Raw genomic sequence first — 12,697 nt, 5'->3', positions numbered from 1 at the left:
TGAACAAGTATTTTTAAAATAAAAAATATTTACTTTCACAAATGGAGATATTTACTCAATTTCATTTAGCAAAAAATGAACAACACAGGACAATTCTCCAGTAAGTAACAATATTGCACGAAATTTGCCCTAAAGTTGGGCATCAAGGAATTGATAGAAGGTAACAAACAAGTACAAAACAAGTAGAAAAGGAAATTAAACTAAAATTAAGTACATGATTGAACACATACCTTTGAGACATTTTCAATCCAAGAAAAATGCTCTAGGAAAACTGATGAATAATGGATATGCAAACAAGTGAACAAAAATCAAACCTCAAACACAAGGAATCAGTTCAATTTTCGAATGACTAGCTACAAAATGAACGTGATTTTTGTAAAAAATATTCATTTAGTGCACAAGTAGAAAAATGTGATATCTTTTTAAGTGATAAGTACAATTTGCCCTACTCACAAATCATGAGGATAAAAGATTTGTTTCACTTCACCTCCATTTACGCTAGCATTTAATTTTGCAACCCACATTCTTGACTTCTCTACACAGACTCAGTAGAGGTGATTAAGCATATAAGTGCCACTTACTATCCGAGATCAAGCAAAAAAAGCTCCTGTCATGTATTTAAAAAAGTGATTTTTAACAAAACTAAAAAAATTTAAACAATCAATACTTTCTTTAAGTAAATGCCCATTAGCATCTAAATTAAACATGGATAAAATTTTGATTAAAATAACAACAAAGAATAGTTAAAAGATTTTTCATAGTTACGATTCTTGTTCGCCACGGCTCATCAACAAGTCCCATGTTATATGATGGAAATAAAAATTCAACCACCATTGACACCTCTGGAATGAACACATCCTCACAACCTTCATTGTTAACCAAGTCACAAACCACTCCAAGCACACAATTAACTCCGAGATCAATTATTAATAGCTATGTGGTATCTTCCTGATATACAACCCTGTCAATTATGTGAAGAAAAATTGACTTGGTGGCTCCAAAAGTTCCCTTAATGTTTAAAAATCGATTTGGCATACATCTTATGTAGGCTAAGCATTTCAACCACTGAACTGATGAGGTTCACGAATGGTTTGGACTATGTGCACAGTCATATCGGGAGATACCCTCAGAGTTTGCACAGACAAAACAAAAGGGGAATGAAAGACCCAATTGCAACAAATACTGGGAGCATTATGGACGAGTCATCAATAGAATAGGGGTCAGGCGTACGAGGACCGCTTGGCCGACGATTCTTGGATGACAAAGGCCTCTTATCTTCTAATTCTTCATGAAACTCCTCCTCAGGATCAGGAGTCAGTGGAATTAGTTTTGGCACTTCTATTAAAAGTAAAGTGAACGATTATTAGCCAAATAAACCACAGTAAACCACTGATAATATATAATCAATAATAAAATACCATTCCAAAAAAGGGGTACAAACGTTTTAATTTCAATAACCCCATAAACGGGAGCCACTAATACAAGTTTTCCTTCCTAAGGTCCTAGCAATTGGAAGTTAAAATGTTTGTCAAATTTAAGTGAAAACTCACAAAATACGAACAAACCGCACGCAGAATGAAAATAGCAGTGGTAAGATCAATAATTTTCAGAGAATCATTCTTATATTGGCTGGATGCGACACAAGGAAATATCACCGCAGTCACATCCAAATTCGGGCTATATCAACAGCGAGGAGTTGGGAAATTCCACAAAGAATTGCCACGAATAACGTTAACTTGTAATAGACTCACTTCCATCGCCACAAATGAGATATTGGTACAAGGTAGTATTCCAAAGAAAGTCTAAGACATAAAATTTATGATAATATAAGAAAGAATTAGAAGTTTGGTACAAAACAAATAATTACCTTCTATGCTCCCTTTGTAAACACACACAGCATTTATTTTTGGATTGTCTCTATAGCCCTGAAAACAAAAAAAAAATGTTAGCTTTAAATCCAAGCAAAAAAATTTAAGATACTCGATCCTCTTGTGCGTTAATACGTACCTTTATAAATTCCACCCTTATTTTTCCTCCCCTAATGTCAGATTCTTCGTCATTATAATAAAGTCTTCCCTTCTCGACATGAAAGGGTATATACTCATCATGAGCTGTTCCTCGCCCAACTCTATCGTATATATCAAGCTCTGATACTATTGTATGATCACCATTTAGGACGACGTCAAAAACCTGCAATATTGATAACATGTTAACATTTTCACTCAGTATATAATCAAAAACCGACGAAAGCTTTTCCTCACCTTCATGTTGGGAGCGTTGAAATACACTTCACTGAATTTCAACACCATTACGTAGCTACCGTCTTCTTTAATAGGAATATCATACCCAAAAGTACTGTGGTGGTATCGCTCAGTCTGGTAGAGTATAAGATCATTTTGAGGAACCCTGCTTATTAATAGTTGCTTTCCATAATCAGAAGCTGTTCCCACTTTGGCATGCAAGGGGTCACGCTCGTATCGTATTCCATTAACGTCCGTATGAGCTTCACCCCCTGCATTGATGGCATATATAACTTCACCAATTCCTGTAACTTCTCCAACAATAAACAGCAACAGAGATAATAAATATACTTCTAAAGTGCTTGAATAAGTTGATTTTTGACTGCAGCCTGCAGTGGTCATGGCGGTGAACAAATGAATACTGAAATACTGATATGAAAACTCCCGCTGCACGTGGCATACAATAGGCGTAAGATTTGTTGTTACGGCGGAAGCTTAGGAGAGATAAATTGTGGCCATCTATTAATTCCTATCGCGTTATCTGGCAAGCTACTCTGATAAAATAAGCTTTAAGGAAAACTCTTGAGGAATGTGAGATATCTAGCGAGTTTAAGAGAGAGCAAAGTACGTGAGGCATTGCAGCCTTTGGAAAAAATGGTCATGTATGAATGTTCGCTTCGGAAAATTCGTTACGGGGTTTACAGTGGCTTTGTCAAAGCCTCGAGGTACTGATTTGTTTGGCAATTTTTTTACCATAGTGCTTTTGTGAATTCTTTCAGTCCGAACGCAACTATGAGATCCTCCCGCTAATCCATGTTATTAGTTTCTATCGTGTTTCTATCCACCCTCGCGAATTGTCTTGTCAGGGCAGCGATCTACCTTTTTGCATTTGAACGATCTGCCATTGGCTGCAGTAGAAGTTATAGGCCAACGACCTGCCAAGTTCGAGTATGGAAGTGTCGTTACATCCTTTGATCGTTTAGTATTGGCGAAAGATCATTTCGGGAAACCATCGTAGATGATATATAAGGAATGGAAGTTACTTGCCCATTTTCCATTAAATAAGTTCAGCATGATATACATTTTTGCTAGAACATATAATTTTGGAAAATATCCACTTTCAAGCGCAGATGCAGAATTTTTTTATTGCTGTTGGGGGGGGGGGGGGGGGGGGACTCAAGGGTCTGGCAGGCAAACGGTCTTCTCATATTTGAGATTAAAAACAACATACAACAATTACTTTACTAAATATTCTCGTTATTTTAATACAAAAATTATTAATTGAGGCTCCTTAAAACTCAAAACAAAGCGGATGTAATGATAACGCTATTGGAGATCTTGTCTATTTTTTAAGCGTCTGGCAGGGTGAGAGGCACTTGCCCCTCCCCCAGTGGCGCCGACTCCATAGGGCCTGAGGGGGCCCGGGCCCCCTCAAAAATTCTTTGTGTGTGTGAGGGAAAAATGTGTCAGGCTTGTCGATTTTCCCCAGAGTGTCCAGATATTGAGTTATCAGGGTTCTAATGTTGATCATATGGCTCTTCTAAAATGCTTAAAAAACTTATAACTCACTACTTATAAAATTTCCTGGGGCAAGATCCCCGGTTTGGGCCCCCCAAATATTTTTTGTAAGTCGGCTTCCCTGCCCTCCCCTAAATCCACCTATGTCCACTTCCATCGTGGGTTCATGTAGCTTATTCAAAAAGATTGAGTCATGCGCTGTTCCGTTAGATGATTAACCCTTTTATTGCCAGCCCATTTTGGGGTGGGATGTTTCAGATTTTAAATTATTATAAATACTTAATTTTATTTAAAACATCTAGATTTTTTTCTCAATACTAAATATATATTCATTGCTTAGAATTATAGATAGATTAAGGGGGTTTATTTAAATTACAGCCGTTGAAAAGGCCACAATCACAAAAAAAAAGTCAAAGAAGTCGGGCTGATAAATCATCCCTTGGTAGTTTTTGCACAACCAGCGAGGGCTGATATATCAGCCCGGTGGCAGTAATAGGGTTAATTTTTAATCAATGAAAAATATGTGACTCCTTATGTGTTACTTCAAATAAGGGAAAGGTGGTTCCAATACGGACCTAATATAAAATTTGGCTTCGCACCTGCATACTTCTGTTCTAGGGCTCTCATTCCTTCTTTTCTTTATTATATTAATAAATATTGCCACATTCACTGCACGTTGTGCAGTACAATCACTGTAGTGATTCTGGTTGGATCCCCTTAACCTAAGGATCAACAACCACAGGGCATCATGCACTTCCTCTCACTTTGCGTCCCTCCGGTGGCGAAACATGCAGCCACTCATCGGCGTCAATTCAATGATTGTTACAATGTATCAGTTTTGGCCTCCCTTCCCCCCACAGACCACCCACTCAAACTTAACTCTATCGAATTAACTTACATATGGCTATTTAAAGCATTTCTTCCTCCCGGCTTAAATATTAACTGATAATCCCTCAATTGCCTCAGCACACCTTTCCCCCCCCCCTCCCTTTGGACCCTACCACCCCACTATTTCCCCTTCCCTCAGCTATCTTTCATACTTTACCTATAGTCTCCTACCTAACTCTGAGGAAGGTGGTAATGTGCCACCGAAAATTTAGTACTGTGAGTGTTTTTTCTTTTTTGTGTCCTGTGATTCTGCCCAACCTTTGGTATTTTTATGTTATTTACCTCGTCGAGGAACATTTCGAAGTATTTATTTTAATGTTACAATATATAGCTCAACTTTGGTCTTTGACTCTGAAATTTTTCTGTCTTATTTGGGTCAGAGGGGGGGGCGGAAATTTGGGTGGGACCGGGGCCAACCCTGGTGCAGCCACATCACTGGCCTTACCCAGACCATCCCTTCTGTAGACTATTTATTCTGCATGCATGGCTCAGTAGTTCACCTTGGCATGCTCCAACATATGGGTTAGAGGCATCATGCCAAGTTTGTTAGAAATACAAATACATAAGTAGCTCAAAAAAGCCAGAGACTAGGCTCTCCATAATGTTTCAGTAAAATGGTGTCCATGCTATATCATCACTCACTGCTATAGCCTCTGGTGAAGGAGTTATGCTCAGCTAGGCTAATAGGGTGGTTTCCTATTATTTTTTTATTGCCTAAATCGAAAGATTATTACTCCTGGAGTACGTATTTCACGCTTTCAGATTTTTAAATGACGATGTCGATTTTTTGCGATTAAATAAAAAGTGAAAATTTTCAAGCGCGCGAAAATGCAAACGCTAAGTATGAATGCTGGGAAAACCCCGTATGGCGTCGGTCTGGTTCCTGCTGCTGCCAAGTGAGGTGACCTTGGGGCGAGGCTTTGAGCACTGATACATCTCAGGATGCTAGCAGATAGCAGAGTACCCTGCTAGCAGGTAACGCTTGGCTTAAATAAGGATTATTAATACCTTATCAAACGAAGGAAACTTTACGACCTCAGCCAGTTTTAATAGGTGATTATTAAGACATGTTTCCCTGAGCATGTTTCCCTCGTGCATGCATTGGTAATCTCAGACGATGTAAAACTCCTATCCAGTGGCACAGTGAGGGGGGGCTTTTGGGGGATAAAAACCCCCCCCCAGAACTCATAGAAATTTTTAAGTTAAATCTATTTTACTAAATTGGATTAATATTTCTTAGAGAATAGTGTGAGGATTAATAAAATATCCCTCATAAGACCGTAAAAATCACCATTTTGAGCCGTTTGTCTTAATTTTTTCTGGCGGAGGGCCTCCTCACCTCCCACTTACCCTGGTGGGTATGCAACACCCCCACACCCCTAAGTATTAGTTGTGCCTAAAACCCCCCCTAGCCTTAATTCCTGGATGCGCCCCTGCTCCTATCAACTCGTATAGATGCTAGGTCCCTGTGACATCATGTGGAGTGGCATCGCATGGGCGCCAATCGGGACTTTTTCAAATGAGGATAAAATTGACCATTGCCATTCGTCTAAACTGGGATTTCTAAAACCAAATAATTTGTATATTATGAATACACTAATGGTGGGTAAGGAATCGCAATCAATGCCTTTCGCTTTCTTTGATGAAGGAAACTACCCTATTGTGGTTCAGAAACTATGATGATGAGTGATATTATATGATCAGTGTTGGAAAGTAGTTTAAGATTTTCCAATCTACAATATCCTTTGTTTTGTACTCATCCCTTTGTTTCCCCCAGAGAGGTAACTTACCCCTATGGCTCACTCACCTTTATTCTAATTTCTGATTTCCATTCCGTATTGCCTCAGCTGTGCATGCATCAGGCATCATCTTGTATAAGCTGGTAAAATAAAACTTTCATAATGAATTCTCAACTGCACCCTAGCCTCATTCCTCGACTTTTTCCAAGAGCGGTGAACTCCCGAGCCTCCAACACCAACTACTGCAGTTGAGTCACCCAGAGTTGACCCCAGAAAATCAGGGGAGGAGAATCCTACCTAATACATGCAAAACTCAGCCAATGATGTAGTTCACTAAGACCCAAAATCTTAATTTATTAAAAGAATTCAGTTGCTGGATTGGAAATTATAGTATGGAAAAAAAATCTTCATCATTCGGCCATTCTCTTATGAAGTTAAAATTTAAAAAATGCAAAAGTTGCCACTAACATATCATGGGTTAGTGACATCGTTAGAGCTCTGGTGAATTATCCCTCCAGGGAGAACTGCTCATTGAGAGAATCATCCACAAGAGTGTAAACAACAATGGATCAAATGAGTCACATATGCAAAGAGTTGCTGAGATATCAGAAGGATTGGGTAACATCATCAGCTTATTTGTCAAAATGGTTAACCCCATTAATTTTTTCTACCAATAGCTTGAGAGGTAGGCAACGGGTCCAGCAAGGGAACAAAGGAGGTCTCTTTATTTTTCAAACTTTATCGCAATCTACATTATAAACTGGTAAGCCCAATACTGCCCTCAATCATAACCCACAGCATTGTCACTTGGACATAAATCATATACAGTAATAATTCATCTTTCATTAGCACATCTATTAAGTGCATTCCATGCCCTTTCGTGTCAGCAGCCTTTAGTCTCTGGCCATTGTTATCTTCCTGGGTGCTATGCTTCCGTTCTGACTGAGCTGCTCTGGGTAGTGCAAACTTGGTGCTACTTGACTCTATTTCCGCCTCCACTTATAATTCTTGACTTTGTATCACAGTTTGTATGTATACATACATTGATGGATTATTTCATAAAATCCATATATGTATATGATTGTTTTGACATTGTAATCAAGTCAGGGTAATAAAAAAAAAATGGACTGGAAACCAGGGTTAAGGCAGAAAATTTGAATCATGGAAATTGGTATAATCCTTGCAGGCTACGCCCAAGGATACCGTTAGTATTGCTATAAGAAACCTCCATGCACCCAGCATTTGTTGAAGCAAGGCCCTCTCATCCTGGACCGTGGGGATATTACCTCCTATCACTCCCGCCCTCTTTGTAGGCCTTTCAAGCACTTTGAATTGTTGTGGACTGGCAGTATTTGTGAGTAAATCCCCTATTATTTTTAAATCAAGAGACGTCTTAACTATGCCTAATTTTCAGTAAAAGGTCACAGTTTAGCACTAGGGGAGGTTATAAATGAGATATTACTTATTTCATCAAACAGTAGCAGTCAGTCTTACAACAATTTGATGTGATAAATAATGACTTGGATGGTTTCCTCGCAATAGGGGGCATCCATTCATTAGGTGAGGCATTTAAGGGGGAGGGGTGAGAGAGTTGCTCCTCAAAATGTCAGAAGGAGAGATGGAAAACCTCACCTGGTGAGAAACTTGAAGTCTTCACCCAATATTATTCAAGTACTTATCAATGCTCAATAATTAGCTCATACTTGAGACAGGGATCTAACTTGCAACAAAAGGGGACTTTTACTTTTTCAGCTTGGTTACCATGATGTAAACAGTGTAAGTGCTCAGAGTGGTATTGTTCCATAAACATAGGTGATGCCACCACATAATTTTTTTTAACTCTAAAAAGTTGTGCAATGCATAGGCTCAAACTAGACCCGACTACAATATGGGGAACGTGAGATATTCTGCGGAGAAGCGGTGCCCGTAAAGGATATGGGCATTTCCTCGTTCGACAAAATCGTTTGCCCTAAGCATGAACACCCCTATGAAAAAATTGTATAAACCTGTTTCAAAATTTTATACAATTTATACAATTACCATGGCAATTGTATAAATTGTATAAAATTTTGAAACAGGTTTATACAATTTTTTCATAGGGGCAGGCATAGACTGCAAAGTGTTAACAATTACTTATTTTCAAAGTGCAAGTGCTCTTCAGAATTTCGGTTAACATTTACAGCTTGTGGTTATTTCCTTCACTGATTTTATTTATGTTAGAACATAAAATCTGTCCCAAGTATGGGCTACTGACTGCACATGTTCTGGCGATAACAAACAGAAGTCAAGGGCTATTTGACAGATATGGTCTTCAGTGTATCCCTTCCATATGAATCCCCCAATATGTACCCCTTCTCCACCAACCCTCCTCCCCTAAATTCTTTCCTGGCTACAGCCTTAGCATTCATTATTACCTGTCTTGAATAATGAAGTATCTGAAGGACAAGTGAAAGATTAATATGTATTAATATTCAATAATAAACAATCAATGGCACATTTCCAAAGGACATCTCCCACATTTTGTGGAGAAGGATGACAAAGAATTCATGTTGAATAAATTAAAGAGAAGTTGCATTCAGATTCAACTTCAACACCTCTTGATAGCGAGGTTTGTAATTTACCATGGTCATGAGTGCTTTAGCACACAATACAAGGCAGGTATTTACATAATTATACAGGATAACAAGAGTAATTTGGCATTGACATACGATTCAAAAGGGTTAAAACATCAGATAAAATTCTTCAAATGATAACAATGGCTTCACTTTGCAAGGCACACACACACACAGACATGTGGAGTGTCTACAAATAACAATAGTTTTCCATTAGTCAAAACAATAGTCACATAACCTCCAAATAATGCTCTGACTTGATGCAGCCTCTTCCATTTCACTCATCAGCTGACAATCAACACAGACTTTTTTTGAACCTCAAAGTGTGCAACACATCAGCATAGAAAAATATATGATTTGTCTCATAAATGAATGCTATAGATATGATTTATCAATACTATGCATCCCAATTTAAATTGATCCAAAAAGTCCATTGAAAAATAATTACAGCTCATTATGTATGGATGCTTTGTCCAGCTTGATCTCCTGGTCAGAAGCTGCAAACCATTCCTGATAAACGTTTACAGGATCGATCATCCAGTGTTTGTGGAAAGATACTGGATGTTGCGGTTTCAGAAATTTTGCTGGATAGTCAAGGGGTCTTGCCTGCAAAGGAAAAAGATTTAGTCAACTTTTCATTGCCCTTGATTTACTGCTCAATCAAGTGTGAAATCGTCATTGTAAAAGTAACTGATAAAATTTTAATTAATAAATAGGGTTTAATTAGAGAAACATATGGAAAAGAGTCCTGAATATAGTCTCATATATGTATATATTTGCAATAGTGGAGGAAATCAGAACAGCTAATGCAAGTGACATTAATTGAAGGCTTGGCTCTATTCACTCTTGATCCTAACTCATACTAGCCTCCTTTGGCAGACATTAGGTGGCAAACTACTGTAGTAAGAGATATAGGTTATGAGATAAATTATAAATGCTTCCAATATTTGTAATTTACAAAATGCTGTTTGCAAAATATGTATGAGAGCTGAACTGAAGACTTGGCCTTAAAAGCAGCTACAATGACTAGATTTTAACGCTAAATCATATGAAAGTAGTCAAACAGGATGTAAATTATCATTAAAAAATTAAGATTAATTATTTGAACAATGATTGATAACCACAAGAAGGCAGGCACATAGTCAGAAATTTGTTTTAGGGGGAGCTCATGTATATAGGGGTTGCCTATACTGATATTTTGTTATCAATCTGCACACACAGAAAAATCTTACATTCCATTGGGCTAGTAACATATGTATTTTGTTTGCATGATAATGAATGCTAAATTCATCATTTATTATCAGGCATTACAATATGGAACTGTATCGATAATGGAGTGCCAGAAAATATATGCCCTAGTGGTCACCTCAGAGATGTATTGCTGGTAGTTGCCACTAGAGAAAAAATTTGGTGGGGAGAGGGCTGAAGCCCACTCACTGACTATTGACCTGATTAAAGGTGAGAGAGAACGAGTAAAAACTTTTTGATTTATATTTAGATGTAATTCATTTTGTGTCAGTAAGGAGCTTATGTTGTCTGTCATCATGACTTTAAGAAAATAATATGTAGTTAGAAAGAGACATTCCCAACCATAATTTCACTGTCCATAAATGATTTATATACCTATATTTGAGGCATATAACACACTTGTCTCATTCTTGGCCACAGCCATGCGTATCTATCACATTAGACCAAACTCACACTGTGATTCAGGCCAAAGATTGGTTTTGATAGGTGAGGATAGAACTCAGCCCTAACTTAGCCACAAGCATGTGCTTAAACATAATAAGGTAAGGATTGCAGTTCCTTTCTAAGAAGAGAAGTCTTCTAAAAACCTTTAAGAGAAGACAGGACAACTTAGTTGGCCATATTATAGGCATAATGATCTGATGAAAACAGTCGTAGAAGGACAAGTGGAAGGGAAGAAGGGCAAGGGACAGCTCCTAATGAATTACATAGGGCAGGGTTATAGAAGATGTAAATGACAAGAAATACATCATTATGAAAAGGCTTAAGGGTAGGAGAGTGTACTGGAGAGCTGCATAAAACCAATCTTAGGATTGTTAACTAATGATGATGGTGAACGTAACCTCACAGGTTTTATTACCTGGTGGAAGGACGGAGAATGGGTGACACTGATACCAAGTCGAGAAAGGCACACTCCCAGGAGTACCATATCATCAGGGGCATCTGGTGAGGGGCAGACACAGACATCAGACTCAGAGAGTGTATGGATAGCTTCTACATTCAGCACAACTCCTCCACCTCCAGTGGCATAATTGTATCCATAGGAATATGATGGGAACTCTTCTTCCATAGGCTCACTAACTCGATAGCCATAGCGCTCCCCAAGCACCACAGGCTTCTTGTCTTCTCTTTGAAAGCAGCTAAGCAGGGAAAGGAGTCTAGCAACACTGTAAAGAAATTGGATATTAAGAGAGTATCTCATACAATAATTTTGACTCCATGAGAGAATGAATTGGTTGCATGACATTTTCATTAACTTAAATCCAACAGAAAATACTATCACTCCACATATTTTCTCTTGACATTTGAAGAGGATTGGGTACAGAGGTTGCTGTGAATTGACTGCGATTCCATCTTATGTCACTTTCCTACTTCTATAGATAGCACGAAGTTCTCTCTAACAATGAGAAAACTGGAGCATATGTTATGGATATTGATTTCTGGAGGAATTTCAAACTCAAAAATATTTAGATCATGGAGCCTTTCTACTGACACATAACTTAAAATTTGGTAGACTGGATGCATGTTTTTTTGGATTACAAAACCCATTAAATGCATAAAATGTATAAATTTTCATCCAATGATTATTATTTCAATGAAAGTAAATAAATTCAGAACAGGAAAAATAAAAGCACAAAAATAATCATTTTAGCACTCAGTGATATAATTCATCTTTATTCCACATTATGCAGGTTGAGAAATATCAGTGAAGTGCCCAGGTTCTCAAATGAATTTTTTACCTTTGAAATGGCAATACACCCATGTCTCGTATAGCGCAATTTCGATTAGCGCAATTTCGATATAGCGCAAATTCGTTCCTCGGGGAAATATTGCAACGCAGTGTAGCCTAATCAAAAATCTTAAACGCTCTCGTGATAAAACGTGAACTTGCGCTAGGTACACACGAAATTTCTATCATTTTACGCATATTATTATTATTGCTTGCCTCAAATCTTCTTTTTTGTTTATATATTAATCGAAATTCATTGCTGTGCAATGGCCAAAAGTATTACTCGTCATTGGGTCCAGATAACCGGCCTACCGAAGTAATTTATCTCGTCTCCTTAACAGAATGAGTTAATTTAGATCATTAATTAAGCGTGGGGCTAGTGGAAATGAGTTTTCTTTTTAGCAATACTGGTTGAGACGTAATTTTTGCCGTCATAGGTTATAGGGCGATTGACTTCCAGGTAGAGGGTCCACGCTAAAGCCTTCAAGGTCATCGGTATTCACGGGGGAGAAATGGAGCGGTGGCCGAGTTGCGCATGAATAGCAACGACATATAAGAGGGTCCCCTATAGAGTCTCAAACACAATAGCTCCGTTCCCTCCCCGCAGTCGTAGGCCCTCTGCGTCTTAAGAATACAGTTCAGCAGTAGAAGGTGATTTCGATAGAGCCATGCAGAGTAAAAACCAAGAGAAAATGGCAAAAAATAGGAATGCGGGTAGAAAAA

The 12,697-nt window shown here is 38.1% G+C and overlaps 2 protein-coding genes across 3 annotated transcripts in view; both read right to left on the bottom strand.

Moving 5' to 3' along the window:
- Nucleotides 1-28: 28 nt before the first annotated feature.
- LOC124159131 (malectin-B) lies at nt 29-2,867 on the bottom strand. The gene is made up of 4 exons (XM_046534706.1): nt 2,262-2,867; nt 2,008-2,190; nt 1,868-1,925; nt 29-1,338 (listed from the first exon to the last, which is right to left on the bottom strand). Exons 1-4 carry the CDS (start codon nt 2,640-2,642, stop codon nt 1,127-1,129), a joined length of 834 nt encoding a protein of 277 aa, XP_046390662.1. The 5' UTR covers nt 2,643-2,867; the 3' UTR covers nt 29-1,126.
- Nucleotides 2,868-8,826: 5,959 nt separating this feature from the next.
- Nucleotides 8,827-12,697, bottom strand: part of LOC124159129 (beta-1,3-glucosyltransferase) — a 230,620-nt gene continuing 226,749 nt past the window's right edge. For both annotated transcript variants that reach the window (XM_046534702.1, XM_046534704.1), the window contains exons 10-11: nt 11,105-11,411; nt 8,827-9,603 (exon numbers count right to left, since the gene is read on the bottom strand). In XM_046534702.1, the coding sequence (XP_046390658.1) occupies nt 9,442-9,603; nt 11,105-11,411 (469 nt within the window). In that variant the 3' untranslated portion in view covers nt 8,827-9,441. The remainder of the gene's footprint in view (nt 9,604-11,104; nt 11,412-12,697) is intronic.

Source organism: Ischnura elegans, chromosome 5 (assembly GCF_921293095.1).
Source record: "Ischnura elegans chromosome 5, ioIscEleg1.1, whole genome shotgun sequence".
Classification (NCBI taxonomy): Eukaryota; Metazoa; Arthropoda; class Insecta; order Odonata; family Coenagrionidae; genus Ischnura; species Ischnura elegans.
This window is presented reverse-complemented; position numbering and strand designations above follow the sequence as displayed.